This window comes from Magnolia sinica, chromosome 4 (genome assembly GCF_029962835.1).
Source record: "Magnolia sinica isolate HGM2019 chromosome 4, MsV1, whole genome shotgun sequence".
Lineage (NCBI taxonomy): Eukaryota > Viridiplantae > Streptophyta > Magnoliopsida > Magnoliales > Magnoliaceae > Magnolia > Magnolia sinica.
Genome location: NC_080576.1, coordinates 12608750 through 12630495, shown reverse-complemented (window position 1 = coordinate 12630495; position 21746 = coordinate 12608750). Strand labels below are relative to the sequence as shown.

The following is a 21746-nucleotide window of genomic DNA, read 5'->3' as shown; positions in this document are numbered from 1 at the left end:
CGGGACAAGTTCACCGGGTCTGTTTGGCTCGTCATGCAGATCTCGGGGTCTGATTCCAATCCCATGGGTATTAAGACAATCCACTGACAACATCATTACCTTAAAATCCCATCCAATCCACCCTAATCCGTTCAAATTTGCTTGGGACTCGTTTGGTTCGAGGGATTGGAAGGGATGGGAAGGTTTAATCCCGGGATTGGCTGGCGTGCCAAACAGACTGGATATAGCAATCCCATGGATCTCAAGACAATCCACTGACAACATCATCATTACCTAGAAATCCATGCCATCCACCCTAATACCATTCAATCCCTTCCAATCCACCTGGCCAAATGGGCCCTTAAGATCCATGGGATTACTTATATACCGGGACAAGTTCACCGGGTCTGTTTGGCTCGTCATGCATATCCCAGGATATCTCGTTCCCATCCCTCCTAATACCGTGGGATCGGTCTGGCCAAACAGGCCCTAAGGCTCTTGTGCAAAGGCAGAGGTTATGCTATAGTAATTGGTTCAGGATACCATCGCTGCATGAAACGGTAGAAGATGAATTTAGGTGGTAGAGGAAAGAATTCAGAGACTCCCTATAATTATCCTCACAGGATGAAAATGGAATGGGTTAGCCAGTGAGATTAAGCCTAACACATTAAAAACAGTGGCCTGGGTCCCACTGAAATCAGTGCTCAAAATTCAGGCGGCTTTTGAGTGACGAACCTATAGTTCAGCCCCTGAATCATGATGGGCCAGCACAAGCACCCAATTGCTCTTCCTTCAACCTTGACTGTAATGTAATATCCTAGGCCTTTCACATGCAGGTGTAGATGGTTCTTTTCTTAACTTGGTAGCCGACAACAGGAAAAAAAAAAATTTTAAATAAAAAATGACATGGACAGTTCAGCAAGTTTGCTGCAATCCGGGATTCAAGCTTCCGCCTCCCCTTTTTTCATGACAAACCAACAAATTACCCCCCACATTTTTCATATTGGAAATATTACAATCAATGGACGCTGCTTTCAACTGTACCTCCACATAAATGATCTGTGTAAAATGGCAGCACAGCCAGTGAAGAGTAGTAGTTATCTACAGACTTCTCTGGCCCCACAAATCCTTGCAATGGAAAACGGATGCATCACTCTCCCCCAAAGAATGCAGCTTTTGGATTGAACCAAGCTCCGACTCTGGTCTTTTGACTCGAAGCAGGAAACAAGAAGAGATCTGCAAATGGGCAAATGGGTAGATGTGGTTCTGCCTGATTTGGCCTTGGATTAGAATGTCAGAATGGGTTCACAATGCTCAAACCGGCCATTTGTGAACAGGGACGATGAGATGAGCCTTGAATTTCCCATAGTGCTCAGCTCTGAAACTTAAGTTAGTGCCAAGATACATGTGAGATCATGATGACGCCACTGATGGAAAAGGCTACTCACTTCCACTACTGTGTCTCGATGCAGCATCTGGATTTAGAATGAGAAGTAAAAGTGAAATCTACAGGTCTGCACATCCCAAGATTGGATAAGATAAGTATACATTATTCTGTTGAGCATTTGCTACACCGCTTTGATGATCCAAATCATGCAAATGGTGGCACCATTGCGGATAGAAACCCTGTTAAAGGTGGACCATTAGTCGTAATTGCCCATTTTAATCTGATGGCTGCAATCATTTGTTAAGGGAGATTGCAGCAGGGACCATTCTATGATGGGGCCCGACAGATGAATATTTTATTAGATTACCAAAGGCTATAAAAAGGTGCCACTGCTTTCAATGGAGCATCATAATGCCCATTTAAATAGGAGAAATAATCAGGCACTGACTCCAATACCGTAAACCTAACGTACCACACATCCCTTCTTGCCAACATGCCACATGCACAGGGCATCCATGCTATGCAAAAGGTTGGCCACATCATGAGTATCACTGACATGAAAATCAGGTCAATCCAATCACAAGGCGGGCCATACCATCAAAATGAATGGACAACTGATGATCTGACCCAACATACAGGGGTTGCCCAACATCATTAATAATCAGCTTTATTTTCATGTTAGATGATCTTCATGATGGAGCTGATCTTTTGCAATGATTGGACGTTCTAAAATATATATTTTTTGAAATGGATTGGATGTTCTAAAATATGGTGTGGCAGGGAAAAAATGTAGTGTGTGGTAAGCTTATGGTTCAGAGCAGTACCCGATCATTTATCTTAAGTAGTCTTGTGTAAGAATGTGATACCTTGTGGCCTTTTCCCTTCCATGGCTTCTTTCTTTGCTTGGCAGCTTAAGCAGAGGAAAGGACCGTCCCAGGGACGCAATCTTCCAGGACGTGATGAACCAGCGTGCACTGAAATGCCTTCTCCGGATTTCATCTCTGCCTGACAAACCGCACATATGAACAGCTTGAACATGTTGGACAATGGATACTCTATTTCTAACCTGCAATACACGACAATAATTCATGTTTATGACAAATAGCCACAAAAGCATTTAGATAAATGGTTCATGATCCAGTGCATGTCCAATACCATTATGTACCAACTCAGCAAGCTGGTGGATGGTGGGCATGGCATGCCAGTGGATCTGGAGTGTTCAAGTAGTGGAACAACTCTTGGACGAGTGACGGCACAGTTGGAAGTTCATATCTCATGACTCACCCAATTTTTTGGAGGGACAAATGAGTTTAGTGCAATGGTCCATCGGAACTCCATAGATCAAATGGTTAGAAGCAGAAAACCACTGATTTTTTTATTTTTTTATTTACCAATGAAACCATCCATGGTAACAGTTCAGATTCGTCGACCCATTTACCAATCTTCTCAGTTGTCAGGTCCATACTGGTACTGAATGGTGTTGGACAACACTGGATCCAGCTAAAAAATGGCCCATAACAGCCACGTAACAGTTTGTTATGGGCCGACACAGGTTCTTTTTCAAAAGAGAAAAGAAAAAGAACAGAAAGAGAGTCTGTAATGGCATGCATTATAATGCCAATGGCAGTGGATGTTAGGACCACTGTTACTGTTATGGAATACCTTGTTGATAACATGAAACCTAGATGCGCTATATCACCTCTAGAACAGATAAGAACCATAAAACAAACAAGCAAACTAAAAAATAGATGATTCTATTGTCAGATTCTCCAAAATCTAAAGGCAAAAGCTTCAATGCAGTTACACAACATGACGTGGAAAGAATCAGATTTGAATGTTTTCCACTAGAAATTACAAACCTTTTGGCAAGCACAGCAGATCCTTCTTCAAATATTTCTTCCACCATGTCTGGGTCACAAAATTCTCTATCTGAACTAGATGAAGATTCGGAACACTTTTTCCGAAACATTGATTTGAACACACCCTTTCCCTGCTTCTTTGGTGCTGGAACGGGAGGGGTTATCTTCTCTGGTGGCAATATATCTACCACAATGCAGGTGGTATCATCTCGAAGTCCCTTGTGCTGCAAAGCTTCCTGAAAATGGATTACAAGGGATGAGACCCAACAGTTATCAGTAACTGCAATGTCGTCAGTACATTTAGGAACTCAGCTCAGATTATATTACTTTGACAATTTGAGCAGCTGCGACATCTGCCGGCAACCCACGGCAACAGTTTACTGCCATTTCAGGAGTCACTGCATCCCAAACCCCATCACTTGAGATGATAAGTCGACCTCCAGCAGTAGACAGCTGTGAAAATAACAGGATTAGCATTTACATGAGAAAAGAAGTGAAAACTATAAAAATCTTCCAAACAACCCACATCAAGAAACAATTTCATGCAACTCCCAAGATTTAAAAAAAACTGACATAATTAGAAAGGAACTGATGACTTGGCACTTGGTGATTTTATTTTATGAACATCATCATCAACTTAGCCTCCTCAAAAAAAATTGGCAATGGCTTTTACATGGGAGATCAGAAAAAGTCAGCACAATAGGCCTGCTACCCACTAAGGGGAATTTATGAATGGTCGATGTCTAGAGCATGCATTGCTAGATGACGCCGCTGAGCATAAATAATCTGCATCACAGTGAAATTTTCAGAGATTACCTGAGCCAATCGACTCAAGCTACATGCTAGATTTTTGTTAGCATGTTTCCTTTTTTTTTTTGGTTGGGCGGTTGCTTTTAACAATAGATCAGTGATAGAATTTGATTCGTTGCCAACATATGTAACAAAATATCTAGCCTGGAGCAATGCCCCAGACTTCATGGAACACAAACGTTATATTCCATGTGATGGAATTTTGTGAGTTAGTACAGGTGATAACATTCGATGAGTCTCCTTCCACCGCCAACTCTCCTCTAAAGTTCCTAACAAAGATTATAAGAGCTTTAAGGGCCTTTACTTCATCTTCAAATGCTTCAGCTCAACCACATGGACCAGAAAAGTATAAATGAATGACAACCTGATCATTTCTCAACACCCCACACATGCCACAACCTTTTGGATTACCTATAGAAGACCCATCAAACTTGAGCTTACACAGATCTATAGCATGGAGCATTTACTCATGATCTTCACTTTGCTTGGGCCACTTTTGGATAAAACATTGAACCCCTTAACCAAGTCTGAAGCTAACGCACTCCAAAATTCTTTTTAACTAGAGATCATTGGATCATATTTCATTCATCATAATTTCATAATAGACCCACTTATTGTTAAACTATCACCTCAATTTTCTAGTTCGAATGATGAGTCAAAAAGTGTTACCAGGGGGTTTGAGAGTCAGTAAAGCAATCAAGATAAGTTCTTTCATTTGTCATTGCATCTTAAAAAAGTGAAGTATGGAAGGAGTAAGTAAATATTTGAACTTTAACGAACTTTATCCATTCATTTGGTTTCCTAAATGAACGAATGGTTATCGACTATGAGTTGTGTTAGCTTTTGGGTATAACTGGTCAACACCGAGAGGGAGGGAGGGAGGGAGGGAGGGAGCGAGAGTTAATCAGGAAAGATATGATGAATGGTGAATAGAATCATGTTAAATGCCTTCAGGAAGAGTCTTCAATAAGGACCTTGTGGTGATGTCAAGAATAAAGCCTTCCTTTATACTGGTAATTTTAGGGGTTTTATACTGATATTTACAATTTTTCTTTGGCCATTGAGAAATTACTTGGATCAAATATTTTTTAAAAATAATCATAGACATAACAATGAGATGGCCGATTCTAAAGCTTCAGTTAGAAATCTAGTAATAATGGCAATACAAAGCATTTTTGATGATTAGGTTTTATGAGTGTGCTTGGAGGGCTAGCGAGAGTATATTGAGCAGCACATTCAACTCAAGTCCCATTTAAGCCTTAATGCTGAAACGAACAATAATATATGCACAAGTTGCACAACATAGAGCATTCATATCCCACCCATGATGAGGCAGCGCACAAATGGAAAGACTAATATGTGTACCGCCAATTTTTCATTTGACATATGACAAAGACTGAATATTAGCACACCTTCACTTGCTTTACATGGGGGATAGGAACAATGAATTCGCCAACATCCATATCTCCGATAGATCTTGAAAGGCACAAGCCTCCTGGCCAACATCTCAGAGGGCCAATCTGAAAAACAAAAGCCAACAATTGATACCAATTCTTAGATCTAGTATTGCCAAATTAAGGACAAATATCATTATAATCCTGATTTAAAAAAAGTACATCTACCCATCATAGGAAACTTCAAAGGAGGAGAATATCAGAAAGTTACTCCTAAAGTAGTTTTTAACAGTAAATGGTCCTAAACCAAAAAATGGCACACACAAGAAAAAAATGTTGCACAAGTACCGTCTTGAAATCCATTTAAGTATATTCTGCGTGACTTTTTTTGGAATTGGAAGAAGGAAATGCACAGAAAATATCTTGCAGAATGGAAGGTGTGCAAACCAGTAAAGTGGGGAGGACTTGAACTTAAAGCTTTAAGAGCCATGAACCTTGTGCTATTGAGCAAGTGGTTGTGAAGATCTGGGAAAACAATGGAGTGCTATTGAAAACAATGATTCTGGTAAAGCATGGGTCTCGGACAATATCAGGGGCACTTCCTCGTTAGTGTCTTATAGAAGTTCTGGGGTTTGGAAATCCATCCTTTCTATGAAACAAGGTTGGTTGGGTTTGGGTCTTCCTGGCTCCAGTCTCATTTTTGAGGACCCGGACCCAAGTCTGATCAGGTTTAAGTAATGGTCGGGTAGCCATTAGGTATTTGCACCTTGGTTTTGAGTAAGGTTTGGAGGTCCAAGTGAAATAAGGGCATTTTACATGGTTGGGTCCAATGGGTGGATGGATGGACCGCGCTTTGACACATGCGTGGTGTAAATAGGCTTGTTTACATGTGCGTGGCATAACAATCCTCATTTTTTTAAATGATGAAATTAATAGCAATCCTCATTCCAATTGCTAGAATATTTAATATATAATAATATTAATATTAAAACTAGGTAGGCCCAACCCAAACCTGATTTTATTAGGGTCCAAGACATTGGACCCAATAGAACTTAACCAGACCCAATTTTTCACCGCGCCCAAAATAGTGGACTTAGACCCAGTTTGTAAATTGACATGAAGAATTGAGACTATACTCATTAAAATCGGGTTGGGTCCATCAAGTACCTACAGTCCAAGATATCTGTTAACAACCCTCTATAATTGTGAATATGATGCGGGCTGAACTGGGCCCACAATCCATGGGCCAGGCCCAGGCACATTAAGCACAAGCCCACAACTGGCTCATCAATAAGGAGCCCAAGGCTCCTATTTACGTAGCTAGCTAGCAAAACCAATAAGCTAGTTATGCAATAATCAATTAGTCGAATCTTCTTAATTGCATTCTTATCCCTTAGGCATCTTTTTATTACTTTTCCATTTTTGTAATAAGTCATTGGTTATCAATGTACACCTGAAAGCTTATTTAAGGGTCTAGCATGGGTAGTATTAAGGCACCTTGAAAATGAATGAAATTTATTACTTATCGTTTTGCTTTACTTGTGATTCTTGTGCTTAGTTGAAGGTACCTACGTTTGGATCCTTCTCATTAGCTGGTTGCGCTAGTTTGTATTAGAGTGGGTTACAAGGGCTGGAATGTTGAAGTCCTGGATAAATAACACTCGATATTGGTGTTTCAGGTTCTTTAATCATAAAATCTGCATCTTTTCCTTTATTATCTTTATTGCATCTATCCCTCCTACCCCAATTCACTTTTTTCTTTTCTTTTACAAAGCCCAAAAGTCCAATTGACAAGGGGGAGACTGCTGAAATTTTGGTAGCCAATCTACCTTCTAAAATCCAGCCCAATAACAACCCAAAAATCAGCATATTCCATCCCCATTAAAACTCCTAAAATTTAGTGCTATTCCAACCCATTAAAATCCAAAAAAAAAAATCAGCCATATTCCAGCCAATTAAAACGCCCAAAATCAGCCCCCCATTCTAACTCATTATAAGCCCCCAAAAAAAGAAGCCCCTTTCCAGCCCATTATAAGTCCAAAAAATCAGCCATATTCCAGTCCGTTAAAAGCCCAAAAAATCAGCCCTATCCCAACCTATTAAACCCCCCCACCCCATTAAAAATCAGCCCTATTCCAGTTGACCTATCCTGAGTTGAAGCGTCAAGTTTATAAGTTACTAAAAAAGAGACACCTCCAAGAGACTCTTAGCCCATGTGTTGTGCCAGCCCTTTTTACCTCCAAGAAGGTTGAGAGTTGGCGTATGTGTGTAGACAGTCGGGCTATTAATAACATCACAATGAAGTATAGCTTCTCATTGCTTGGTTTAATAATTTGCTGGGCTTGATGCCAGGTGTAGCGTCTTCTCCAAGATTGATCTTTGCAATGGATACCACCAGATCAACATCCGACCTGGTAACGAGTGGAAGATGGCATTCAAAACGAAGGACAATCTCTACGAGTGGCTGAATATGCAATTCAATATCATAAACATGCATGAACTTTCATGCACACATAACCCAGTTGTTACACTCTTTTATTGATAAGTTTGTCGTTGTCTACTTTATCAACATTCTTTAATACAGTTAAGTCCATGAAGGAGCACCTCAACCAACAACGTCTTATCTTTGTAATCTTTCGCCGTGAGCGCTTCTACATCAACCTTAAAAAGTACACCTGTATGAGTACTTAAGTGGTTTTCTTAAGGCACGCTATCTTGTCATAAGGATAGAAGTGGACTCTGCCAAGGTAAAAGCCATTGCTGATTGGCTGATACCTACCACTATCTCTGAAGTTTGTAGTTTCTATGACCTCGCCACATTTTACAGTCATTTTGTGCAAAACTTCAGCAGCATCATGGCCTAAATTACCGATTGCATGAAACAGAGACAGTTTCAATGGACAAGTGTAGCAACAAGAGCATTTGATAGGATCTAATGCAAGACGATCAGAGCTTCAGTTTTGCACATTTCAAACTTTGAGAAGATATTTGAGGTGAGTTATGATGCTTCCAATATCGGTATTGGTGGAGTTTTCAGCCAGGAGCGCCATCCAATAGCTTTCTTCAACGAAAAGCTCTCCAATGTGAAGCAGCAATACTCTACTTATAACTTGGAGTTTTATCTTGTTGTTCAGATTCTATAACATTGGCGTCACTACTTGGTGGCAAGGAATTCGTCCTATACTTTGATCATGAAGTACTCAAGTATCTGAACTCTCAACAAAAGATGAGTACTCGCTGTGTCAAGTGGAGCGGTTACCTTCAGAAATTCTCCTTTGTCATCCATCACAAGGTTGGCAAGGACAATCAGGTTGTTAATGCATTGATCCCACACGTGCATTTATTGTCATTGATGCCTATCATTGTTTCGGAATTCGAAGAGATACGATGTGAGTGTGCTGACGAAAAGATTTCAGATGTATTTATACAAGCATTCTTAGTGGAGACCATGCGAGACACCCACATTTCAGCATGCATGATGGTTACTTATTCCGAGGGACGCAACTTTGCTCACCCAATATGTCCATCTGCGAGTATGTTGTGAGGGAGTTATACGCCAGTGGGTGTAATGGTCGCTTAGGCCGTGATAAGACCCAAGTCCTCATTGGAGATAAATACTTTTGGCCTCGCCTAAAATCATATTTCGTGAATTATATTAACCATCGTTGATACCACATGCTCAGTGGTAATATCTCAACATGGACTTCGTCCTGGGTTTGCCAAAGACCGTCTAGAAAGTTGATTCAGTATTTGTGGTGGCAGACTGATTTTCAAAGATGGCTCATTTCATACCATGCTCGAATATAGCAGATGCTCTCAAGATTGCTCAATTATTTTTTCAACAGGTTCGTCTTCATGGGCTTTCGAAGACAATTATTTCAGATTGTGATACCAAGTTCATAAGTTATTTCTGGAAAACTCTTTGGACAACAACAAAAACCAAGCTTTTGTTCTCTAGTGCCTACCACACTCAGACTGATGGTCAAACAAAAGTGGTCAACCGTAGCTTGGGCAAGTTATTACGGTGCCTTGTTCGCAATCATATAGCTACATGGGATCTGGTAATATCCATGGTTGAATCTGCCTATAATAACTCAGTCAACAAGTCCACATGGATGTCACTTTTTAAAGCAATAATTGGTATATGACCGCGTCTTTCAATCGATTCGGTTTCTCTATCCATAGAGTCGAAACTAAGCACCAAAGCTGATGACTTCATCTGCCATATGGAGCAAGTGCATGACGGAGTTCAATGCATTATCACCACAAGTAATGAAAGCTATAAAGAACATGCAAATACAAGACGTCGTTTTATTGAATTTGAGGAATGTGAAATGGTTATGGCTCGTATTCGTCTTGAATGGTTGCCCCCCGGTACCTCGAAGAAACTCCATCCTCACAATACAAAACTATTCAAAATCTTAAAGAAGAATGGTGTTAATGCTTATATTTTAGATCTCCCACTAGATTTAACTATTAGTCCTACTTTCAATGTAGAAGATCTTTTCATCTATCGTGGGCGCTATACTAACAATGGTATTGAAGAACAAGCCATTATGCTTCCGACAATTTTGCTACCTACAGATACAATTGTTGATGTTCTCGAAGACCGGATTGTCTGCATGCACGAAGGTGGTTATCAGAAGCTTATCGTCGATTGACAAGGACCACCTCTCTCCGATGCTATATGGATCATAGCTACAGACTTATAGTGCCTAAATCCTAACCTCTATGAGCAATACTGGGCCATCAACTCACTGGAGTCAAGTTCTTTCAAGCCGAAGAGGACTTATGCAGGTTGAGTTGGGTCCACAATCAATGGGCTAAGCCCCGAATCAAGCCCCACAGCCGGCCCATCAATAAGTAGGCCCAAACTTCCTATTTAGGTAGGTGGTTGTCTAACAAAATGAATCAGCTAGCTATTCAATAATCAATCAGTCAAATCTTCTTAATTGCATTCTTATCCCTTATGCATCTCTTTAATACTTTTTCATTTTTTAACAAGTAATTAGTTGTCAATGACATCATAAATCTTCCTTATTTGTAAGTCTCAAAACTTATTTCAGGGCCCATCATGAGTAGTATTAAGGTACCTTGGAAATGAATGAAATTTTCTAGTTATTGTTTTGCTTTGCTCGTGATTCTTGTGCTTAGGTGAAGGTGTCTACATTTGGGTGGATCCTTCTGATCAGCCGGTTGTGCCATAATGGTTGTAGTATTTGCGCAAGGGATGTAGAAAGCATGGCCACTTACTTCTTCATTGCTTGTCTACTTCAACTATGTGGGGGTGGTCTAGTGCAATCAATTTGGAGTAGCATGGTCAATGTCTAATGCAAGCCAAGATGAAAGGTTTGACTGGCTGGGATAAAGGTGGCAAGGGCTCAGTGGTTTGGAACTCGTCTTTCTTAGCAATTCCTTGGTAGTGGGAGGAAAGAAATAAGTCTTTTTAACATTAGAAGCGAATTAGTCCCTTAAGTTATTAAGAGAGTGAGGAGCTGTGTTCGTGCTTGGATGAGGGCCTCAAAGGACTTCTCAAGTTGCAAGAGAGAAGATTTATAGGTAGCGGCTAGATATCTTAATGAAAACTGCTTAAGCTTGTGGCTCCCCTTAAGGGTTGTAACCATGGCCTATGGGATTTTCTTTTAACAAATTGCTATTGCTGGTCAAAAAAGGATTATTCCATGTGACATCTAATTAAAAAATCTATAGGGCTATCAACGGGTAGGGTCCCTAGAGTTCCTAGGCCTAGGTTGATCAATGTCAGGTTCCTCTCTCTCTCTCTCTCTCTCTCTCTCTCCTTGAACCGGACTTGGATCCAATTGGATTTGGGTACCGTCTTTGGAACTTGGTTTCATGTCGTCAGGTCTACTTGGTCGAGGTCCACGCCAAATACAAGCATTTACATGATTAACCACTTGAATGGAAGGACTCGATACCACATACGTGTGCCACTTAAATGAGAGCTATTACATGCGGGTGACTTAGCAAAACTTATTTTGTTACATGTAGGTGCCACTTAAAGGACGGGTCTAGTTGGGTCCAAGTCCACCATCTTGGGCCTAGTGAAAAGTAGATTGGGTCAGGTATGCTTCAGTTAATTGGATCGAGACCCCAATTAAAGTCAGGTTGGGTCTATTAGGTACCCATTGCTGGCCACGATGTTTTAAATATCGACGATATCAGCCGATATATCCCACAATGTCATGTATCCCACCTGCGTGATATGAAACACATAGGTAGTGCCGATACATCCCACGTGTTCAATCCAGTGAGCATTTTCAATTTCTGATCTTTTTTTTTTTTTAAATTATTATGTTAAATCAGTGTTGAATGGTTACAAATCCATTGGTTCTTTATGTTTTGCATAAAAAATCATGGAGTTGGAGCTTTGATTTCGATATCCATTGGTTCTTCATGTTTTTTTCAAAATTTTCCTTTAACCAACAGTCAAATTGAGGCTAATTTCGAAGTATTTAGGAGTAGTTGTTGAAATTATCATCACATACACTCTAATTTCAAAATTTGAGTGTAGGTGATCCAATTTGGGAAAAATTCAAAAATTCTCAATTTCTCCCAAATTGCTTAAAATGTTGCACTCCAAACATGAAATCAAGCATGTATGAGGGTTGATCTACTGATTAGTTAAGTCCTTGTCAATTTTCAAATAATAAAATAATTATTAATTATTAATTAATAAAATATTATTAATATTTTTTTCTTCAAAATCTCCCTTCCATCCAAATATCAATTAAGACCAATTTCAAAGTATTTAGTAGTGTTTGATGAAATAATCATCACATACACTCTAAATGTTATGCATTCAATTTGAATATAGTTGCATTAGTTTAGTCAGACAGTGCATAACTTAGACCTATACAAAAGAAACCTATTATGTCCACTTCTTTTTGAGAAGTTATGATTTAAAAGTGTGTATTAAGGTGTTTTTTAATAATCCTTGAAGTTTCATTGAAAAATTCAACCATTTTCCCAATGTTTTCCAAAAAGTGCGATTAATTACTCGATGCAAACGATATATCCCGTGTGATAACCGATACGTATCTGTATCTCAAGGGTGTAACACGTAACATAATACCGATATTTCAAACACCGACAATGTCTTAAATATCAACGATATTGGCTGATATATCCCACGATATATCTTGTATCCCACCTATGCGATACGAAACATATAGGTAGTGTTGATATATCCCATATGCTCGATCCGTTGAGCATCTTCAATTTTTGATCCTTTTTTTTTTTTGTTGAAATTATGTTAAATCAGTGTTAAATGGTTATAAATCTATTGGTTCTTCATGTTTTGCATGAAAAATCATAGAGTTGGAGTTTTGATTTCGATATTCATTGGATCTTCATGTTCTACATGTTTTTTTCGTTTTTTTTTTCTTCAACCAGCTATCAATTGAAACTAATTTCGAAGTATGTAGGAGCATTTGATGAAATGAACATTACATACACTCTAATTTCAAAATTTGAGCGTAGGTAGTCCGATTTGGGGAAATTTCAAAAATTTCGCAATTTATCCCAAATTGCTTGCAATGTTGCACTCCAAACATGAAATCAAGCATGTATGATGGCTGATCTACTGATTTGTTAAGTCCTTGTCAATTTTTGAACAATAAAAATCATTTTTTAATTAAAACATAATAAAAATATATATATATTTTTAAAATTTCCCTTCAACCAATTGTCGATTGAGACTAATTTTGAAGTATTTAGCAGTGTTTGGTAAAATGATTATCACATACACTCTAAATGTTATGAATACAATTGCATTAGTTCAGTTAGACAACACATAGCTTAGGACCCTATACAAAGGAAACCTATTATGTGCACTTCTTTCTTGAGATGTTATGATTTAAAAGTATGTATTAAGGTCTTTTTTAACAATACTTGAAGTTTCATTGAAAAATTCAACCATTTTCCCAATGTTCCCCCATGTTTCCCAAGGAGTGTGATAAATTACCCAATAGAAACGATATTATCCCGTACGATAACCAATATGTAACACGACACCAATATTTCAAACACTAGTGTCGGGTATTGGCCAATGCTCTTTTTTTTTTTTTCCTTTTTTTGAGACAGTTTCACTCCGTACCGCATGTTACGAGTGACTAATAGGGATACGATACAACCACAATGACCAGACTGTAGCCATTTTTTAAGACCTTGAACAACATACGAAAGTGTGGGCTCACCCGTATCTCTATAGTTTCCTTACATGTAAAACTCCAAAATGAGGACTCAAATAGTCCACCTCATGCTCATCCCTTTACGTGTTTTATTCACACTGTAAGGACAATGTCGTAGCTATCAGCAATATTTTTAATATATGGGAGCGTTAGCTCCCTCGTGTTCAGATTCAAAATAGATTTCTTGATAACATAAGAACGACTGCATATTCAAAATTAGGGTGGGAATATGCCAATGTTTGAGTGGTATCTACATGTCCCTTTGCCATGGATGGTTCCAACTACCAAGAGGAGCCTGGGTAAAAAAGAAAGGTTCACTCTGGTGGGCAGTCGTTCGTGTAGCATTTTTCCTATAAAGCCGACTCCCAATTGCTGGAGAAAGATTATTATTATGATGATCATGATGGTGACGACAATGACGGTGATGAAAGACAACATAGTAACTAGAGTCGGTTAAATAGTCAAAATCTATAAAAACTCAACTACCCACAGGAAGTTTTCAGGAACATATTAAATGCAACTGCTTAGACGATCCCAATTAAGGCTTTACATGATGACGGTAATGATGATGACATTCAACTGCTTCAATGTCAACAAATACAGCCAACCAAACACGCAGAAGAACATACCTCTGCACCACCGACAATATTTAGTCTACCGACCTCACCCCCACTTGCAGTTATCCGGTCCCTCCTGTGGGGTTACATGGAATAAACACCTCAGAGAGTAAAAAATATTAGGAGTGAAGTACCAGAGTAATAAGAACCAAAACTTACTCTTCTTCATTGGCTTCCAACCTATGATCAGCTGATAAAGAATAAACTGCGCCTTCAGCAGATTCGAGTACGCATAGTGAATCACCAACTGATGCTACGGTTACAACCCATCCATCTATTATCACAAAGGTGACAGTTGTTCCTGAACATTGCGCTGAAAAACAAATAAAGGTAATGAACTATCCGAAAGCACATATAGCTCCCAGTTTAATGACAGCAGACGACCATTACGAATGCATGGAAAATGCAAGAGAACTTTTTTTTTCTAAAGGAGAGTGCAAGAGAAAATTAAGGTAGAATGACTAATAAAATTAACTATAGCATGTGAAACTTTTTATCAGTCCAGACTCCAGAGAGAGGTATCAACAAACAAAAGGACTCATTAATCCAGACTCCAGAGAGAGGTATCAACAAACAAAAGGACTCATTAATCCAGACTCCAGAGAGAGGGATCAACAAACAACAAGGAGGCTCCTAATTGTTATATTTTTGAACTGAAGTTCCCAATAGCCTATCATTTGGAAAAGGAGCGCTGAGAGGTACCAAATGAGATTCAACAGTCCAATGGCATGAGATGGGCAATATCATTCAGAGCTGTATGGCTTGTGCATTTCTAAATAAACCAAGAACCAAGTTGTCAAATGATTGTTATAGGTCTACCAATGTTCAGCTAAATCAGACTCCAACAAGTTGCATCCTTTCCCAACTCACTTGGCTGAGTCCAAAGTTTCAGAATTTTTATAACTGGAAAGTTGCATGGAAGGGGAAGCAGAAAGGACTGGCCATCTGATAAGAGCATTGAAAATCATTGAAATATTTCTCTCCAGCATAATCAAGCAAGATGGAGAAAAATAAACTTCAGTCCATCAACAACAAGCTTAGCAAAAAGATAATAATTTTTAAAAAAAAAAAAAAATTAGTATAGACATTTGAGATAGTTAAATAAACAAAGACACATTTGAATCAGGAGTAGGCAAAATTCCCTGGTGAGAGCTGCTAAATTGACAAATGTAAGGATGATATGATTGGAGAAAATAAAGCACAACACGTGCATAACTGCATATACATGCCTACAACAATGCACTTAATGCTACACTAGTACCTTTGTCTTGAAAATCTTTATCTGTTTTAACGAACCCTGCAACCAAAGCCCTTGGTAATGCTGCAAGCCACTCATCCCTGCTAAGATCTGAAGGAATGGCACCCAAAACATTGTCTAAGAGATTCTCTTTAGTGTATATGGCAGCGGCAGACCCATTGTGTCCATCAAATAGCTGCAGCAGAAAAAGATGTTGCAATTTGAGTAAGTGGACTAAAATACAAAAACATAATGAGTGATGCATTTAGAATAGACAGCTACAAGATGTAGGGTATGCCCCAGAGAGATTGCCACCCACTACCAAAATAGGGACCAATGAGATTAACAGCAGAATGGTTGCCATCGTTTGCATCAACTCATAAAAAAGGATGGTAGAAATAAAGTCTACTAAACAAGTATTAAAATAGATGAAGAATGACAGCGAAACAGCAATTTATAATTTGCATTTCTATTTAAAACAATTGTAGCTATATCATAGGAAACCATTATCAATAGGAAGAACAAAAAAAACATCTTAGGGAACCATTAACAAGTATATCTTCATTTAATTTTAATACAACTGTTTCATAACAAATAAAAAAACAAGGTTATTTAGACTTTCCAAAATGTGCTGACCCCAATTAATTGAGATAAGGCTTAGATGATGACGAGACTTTCCGAAATGCTATAAATTGAATGACTAACCCTCCAAATTCAGAAATTTTCAGTTGAATGTGGGATTGTCAATCAACCAAAGTTTGAGCCATCCACATTCATGAAATTTTAATCGTAATTAAATCAATTAATTACTGTATAACTGGTACACTATTGAAGGAAGAAGAATAGTACGTAAACCAAGAGATCCAACATTGCTTGGGGGAAGGCATGGTGAGGGCCCCTTTAAAATCATTAAGGTAGTTGAGATCTCCAAGAAAATATCCAGAGAGGACTTTTTGATTGCTTACATGGCATTAGGTTTAGAATTGTTAATTGCAAAAAAAATCCTCTTTTGGACAGATACATGGTGTTGCCAGATGCCCCTTCTCGCCATTTAGGAGGGCCATACATCTATGACCCATTGTGAGTAAAATAGTTTAAAATTGGAAGTGTCAGCTCCAAAGTGCAGAGAGGATTTGTTTGGACGGTACCCAGATGCTGTTCCGTCTCTGCAACAGCACCCTAGCCAAAAAATTTCACTTCCCATCAAAGGCATCCGAAGGCACTGTCACAAGCTTTTGCTTGGATAGAGGTGCAAATTGCCATTTCCCTCTATTTAAACGGCAGCATTTTTGAATTTGGAATTTGCTTGTGTTTTGAAAGTGTGGAAACCCATTCCACATATGAAACGGAGAAAGTCTGTGAAACCATCTCAAAATGGAAGTAAGCTCTATCCTGCAATGAACTGAATTGAGCACAGTGGCCATTTCAGCCTATGACCACTACAGCAAATGCAAATATATAACTTCCAAATGCATTTAGCTAGTGTTATAATCAAAGCCCATCAACTGCTCACCCCTTTGACAATACATTTTTTTTCCTGGTCCAGCTCCTCTAGGGAGACCATCATTTCGCCAGCCTTACAAGGATAAAGTTCTACTGAGGGACCAGAGCAGTGGTGGATCATGAACATGGGCATGTTATTTGATGTGCAGTGGCAACAGGAAAACTGCATTCACATCCACTGTACAAAGGCACAATGGGTACAGTTGGATGCACTGTTGAATTTGCAATTACTATAATAAAGTGGAGAAATACCAATTTGCAGTTTCCTTCCTAGCATTCATATTGAGAGTCCAGGCTCCAAATCGCAACCGCGCAGTGCTTACAAGTTCGACCTGAGCAGAATACAACTGTAGTTTAAGGCTACTTCCTCAAGTTATGCTAGGAAAAATCTTACTGTCATTTTGCACTTGAATCAACTGAATGTCACAATTCAATTAACTTGTGCATCCAAACGTGGCAAACAGGCTTTTTTTCTCCTTTTTTGCAATGCATGATTGTGTAAGTGCATGCAAACTACTACCTCCCAAACAAGAAATGACCACCGATAGATTAAAAATTTCCCACTGAAATGCAATCAGAAAAAAGGGCAAAATCCTGCATAAAAATCTATGTACCCCAAAAACCGAGAACGTAGTACTTCCATCTCCAGGCACCCTCTCGCATTCCATCTTCAGTAATGTGAAGTCCTCGCCTTTCTTGCTCTGGTTAGCCTGCCCGTGAAGGATGTCCGGGTTCTCAACCTTCTCACTAGTCAGCTCGCGCTTCAGCAGCACTGCAAGAGGGACCATGCGGTCGCTCTTAGTGGACATCATTTTCCCAAACACCACCAAAGTATTCCTTATCCAGGATCGCGGCCCACCTCTAGAATACCTCCAATTCCAACTCAATCAAAGATAGAAAAAGAATGCTCACGCAGCTCAAGTGCGGCAGAAATCAAAAGACCCCTGTTGCAAGCAAAGAACGGAAACGCAACCAATCACAACTTACTCACAATTTGCAATTAATCAACAGATGCCGCACAAACGAGAATCATGAATATTCATGCTTTTCAACTACAGTTTTCCGTTCTCTCGATTTCCAGATTCAAGAAAAAAGGAAAATTCTACAGATGAAGAAAATTGAATATGCAAATCAAAATCAAATGGCATATTATCTGACACATTAAAAGAAAGAAAGAAAGGAAAAAACAAAGAAAAAAACAGAATTCAGAAGAATCCAGAATCAGGAGAGTCGAGATCAATAGAGATCTGAATTACAGCAAGACGGAGACACGTTTCGACGGCGACTAATTCCTCTGAATTAAGTCAATGCAATTAACAATACATATATAAAAATTCATGGCTGAAGGTATCAAAAAATCAGTAGCCGAAAAAATAGGAAGAAAGAGGGAATTGAAAGAGAGACGGAAAAAAAAAAACTGAAATTTTCAGTTACGAGAGAGAGAGAGAGAGAGAGATGTCGGATTTGGTACCCTAGCTGTGAAAGAGAGGGAGAGAATGGGGTGTGTGCTAGGAGAGGGAGACGAGAATCCCGGCGCAGGTAAAGAGGATTTTCATTTCGTGGGGGGAGAGATAGATAGGAGGGCGGCTTCGCTGCCTGCACCTTTTTCTCTTAGTGTGCGGACGTGTCCACCACGCACCGAATTGCAGCCGGATTTTAGCGGACGCTACGGGCCCGCTCTTTCTTTCCGTATTTAATTTCCACATGGGGCGAGCTAACGTGCGCTTCGGGCAGGAAAGTGGATTGCGTCCTGCGCCGACTGGGCCCACCGTAATGTATGGGTTTTATCCATGCCGTTCATCCATTTTTCCATATCATTTTATAAAGCGGAACCAAAAATAAGGCAGATTTAAGATTCAAGTGGACCACGCAGTTCAGATCGAACTCTTACCATTGGAAATTTCTTGGGGGCTACAGAAGTTTTGGATCAACCTGAGATTTGTATTTTCACTTCATCCATTTTTATGTGACCTTATGAAGAGTTTGGATCGGAAATAAACATCGCCGTCGGCCCTAGGAAGGTTTCAACAGTAGGTGTCATTATCACCGCTGCTTCCTGTGGTGTGGTTCTCCTGATCCTTTGATATAACTCGATTCTGGATCCTAAACTAAAACGATCTGAAAAAATTGATGAACGGCGTGGATAAAACCTATACTTCACTGTGGGTCCCACAGTGCCCCTGCCTGGACCGATTTCTGTCCAGGCGAGCGCAGGACGCAATCCGCTTCCTGGCTGACGATGAATTATATGCTCCTCGAGTCGACTCGCTTCTTTGGACAGTGTCCGCGAGTTTTTAATCCGGGGAATGGGCACATGCGTTCCAACGCACGGTAATCACCGTACGTTCGAGCCGTGTGGGGACCATCCATTATCTGGATGTTGAAACCAAACCGTCAATCGGTTTATAATGGGAAATTTCACCGTACATCCTTAGAATGGTACCCATCAAAAACTCATATTAGACACACCACAGGGAGCAATGTATAGACACGCCTAAAACTTGTATATTACTTTTTTGTGGTCCACATAAAGTTTTAGTGGCTTTAATATCATGCAGCTTACTCCTTGTTGGCTTCACCCATGAATCAGTCAGATGACATTTTAAAAAAAAAAAATGGTGGACCCCACGTTTCACCTGGAAATATCTAGGGTAGGTGCCCTTGCCTTATTATCCTCCATCATTCCCTTTCGTGTAGCCCACTCGAGCTATAGATGAGGTTGGAATTCGGGGCATACAATCAGGGAGCGCATCTAATGGACGGGTCGGATCGAATTTATACAACATGGTGGGCCCCAAACAATTCCAACATATGGTATTTAACATACCTTCCAACGCATGTGATGATTCACCTACAATTCTGACAAATGGGCCATTGGTTCGGTAATCCATGGAAAGGGACCATTCCCAATGCCTTCTCGATGGGAAATTAGTGATATTTTGATTCGTGAGCCACACATAGACGGTTAAGAAGAGAAACTCAAGAAAGGTCTACTTCAACTGGAGAAGATCTTATATTGGTGGCTGGGATCTTCTAGTCAGTACTGGACACGACGCATTAATGGTCCAGATCACAGAAAGACAGGACCACAAGTCAGAAACGATAATGCATCGTATAGTGCGGAAAGTGGAAAGACGTGGGTCGCGTGTTATGTAATTCCTCGCGCGCAAAACCACGGCCAGATCGGCCTGCTGTTTTCGGTTCGGCGCACTGGGAACTGCACGGAAACGGATTGGCTACTCCCCCTGCCACCAGCCCCGTGGCTGATGGTCGGTGCTCTGTGGGCCACACTATGATGTATGTGTTTCATCCATTCCGTTCATCAATTTTTACAGATTATTTTAAAGTTTTATACCAAAAATGAGAGGGATATAAATCTCAATGGACCACACAACATGAAAACAATGGTGATTGGATATCCATCATTAAAATCATCCTAAGGCCCATTTTACTGTTTATTTTACATCCAATCTGTTGATTAGGTCATAAAGGACCAGATTAAGGGAAAAAAAAAGATCAGATTGATACAAAACTTTTATGGCCCCCAAAAGGTTTCTAATGGTCCACGCTTATTCAACACTTTTTCCTGTAATGTGGTCCATTTGAGATTTGGATATATCTCATTTTTTGCCTTGTATAATAAAATTATCTGGAAAAATAGATGAACTGAATGGATGGAACACATAAATCATGGTGGGGACCACAGAGCACTGACCATCAGCCATTGGCTGGTGGCAGGGGGAGTAGCCAATCCGTTTCCGCACTGCACGGCTTGTGTTTTTGGGAGCGAGTTAGGTGTGGCCACGGTGCGTCTCTTGCCGTGGGGCCCATTTTTATGTATTTATTTTATATCTACGCCGCCCATCCGTTTTGAAAAATTATTTTTATATATGATACCAAAAATTAAGCAGTGGACCATACCTTAGAAAAAAGTGGTGATTGACAATTAAAACTACCTGATGGGACCAAAAAGTTTTGTATCAATCTGATATTTGTATTTTCCCTTCATCCAAGTTTCCATGACCTTATCAACAGTTTGGATGGAAATTAAACATTACATAAACATTACGATTAGCCTATGAGGCTTTTAATGGTGAAACGTTCATCCACCACCGTTTCTTATAGTATGCTCCACATAAAAATTTTTGTATTATTATTATTTTTTCTCATGTTATAAAATGATCTAGAAAATGTATGGACGGCGTGGATATACAATACATACATCAATATGGGCCCCACTGTAAGGGCAGGTGCTTCTTTGGTGAGGCCGGGGCCGCACTTAATCCGCTCCGTGTTTTTTTTCGCGAAAGAAACTGCAGGGGTAATTGCATGGTCCGATTCGAGGTTTGCTAATTCCTGTACAGGCGTGTGTGGACCTTCACATCCACACGCACCTGTATGGGCCAAAATTTGTTTGCGTGTGTGAAATCTGGGCTCTGCATCAGGTGAGATAAAATTCTTAGGTCGTCCTGCCGAAAAATCAGGCTTTTTCACAACTGATGTGGGACACAGCGTATCAAAATGAATGAATGGCTAGAAAGATTTTAACCGTCAATTTATTCTATATGTGGTGGCCTACTGCAATGAAGCTATCTGAATTTTTAATAAAGAATATATAAGAATTATTTACCACCTTATGGAAAGCTCAGATCTTACACATGTTTCATTTTTACACGTGTGAGTAGTGTGTACGGATTCACATGCGTATGGAATTCGTCAACCTCGATATGGTCGTCGCTGGGAGGATATG

The 21746-nt window shown here is 39.7% G+C and overlaps 1 protein-coding gene across 5 annotated transcripts; it reads right to left on the bottom strand.

Moving 5' to 3' along the window:
- Positions 1–856: 856 nt before the first annotated feature.
- Positions 857–18631, bottom strand: LOC131242467 (probable protein phosphatase 2C 12). Of its 5 annotated transcripts, none has more exons than XM_058241115.1 (10): positions 18468–18630; positions 17611–17940; positions 15518–15689; positions 14416–14569; positions 14269–14332; positions 5448–5555; positions 3553–3678; positions 3226–3461; positions 2233–2432; positions 857–1605 (listed from the first exon to the last, which is right to left on the bottom strand). In XM_058241115.1, the coding sequence occupies exons 2-10, from the start codon at positions 17806–17808 to the stop codon at positions 1571–1573; spliced, it is 1293 nt and encodes a 430-aa protein (XP_058097098.1). In that variant the 5' UTR covers positions 17809–17940; positions 18468–18630; the 3' UTR covers positions 857–1570. The 5 variants fall into 5 exon arrangements, with proteins under 5 accessions (XP_058097098.1, XP_058097099.1, XP_058097097.1 ...); XM_058241116.1 differs by having other exon boundaries at positions 857–1493; XM_058241114.1 differs by having other exon boundaries at positions 857–1454; positions 18468–18628.
- Between the last annotated feature and the right edge of the window lie 3115 nt (positions 18632–21746).

Excerpts from the sequence above, each read along its gene's own strand:
- LOC131242467 (XM_058241115.1), bottom strand. The coding sequence starts at position 17,808 with ATGATGTCCACTAAGAGCGACCGCATGGTCCCTCTTGCAGTGCTGCTG. Across the intron at positions 15,690-17,610 it reads CTACGTTCTCGGTTTTTGGG|CTATTTGATGGACACAATGG; the intron begins GTACATAGATTT and ends TTTCTGCTGCAG. Across the intron at positions 1,606-2,232 it reads GGAAGGGAAAAGGCCACAAG|GGTTTCTATCCGCAATGGTG; the intron begins GTATCACATTCT and ends CACCTTTAACAG.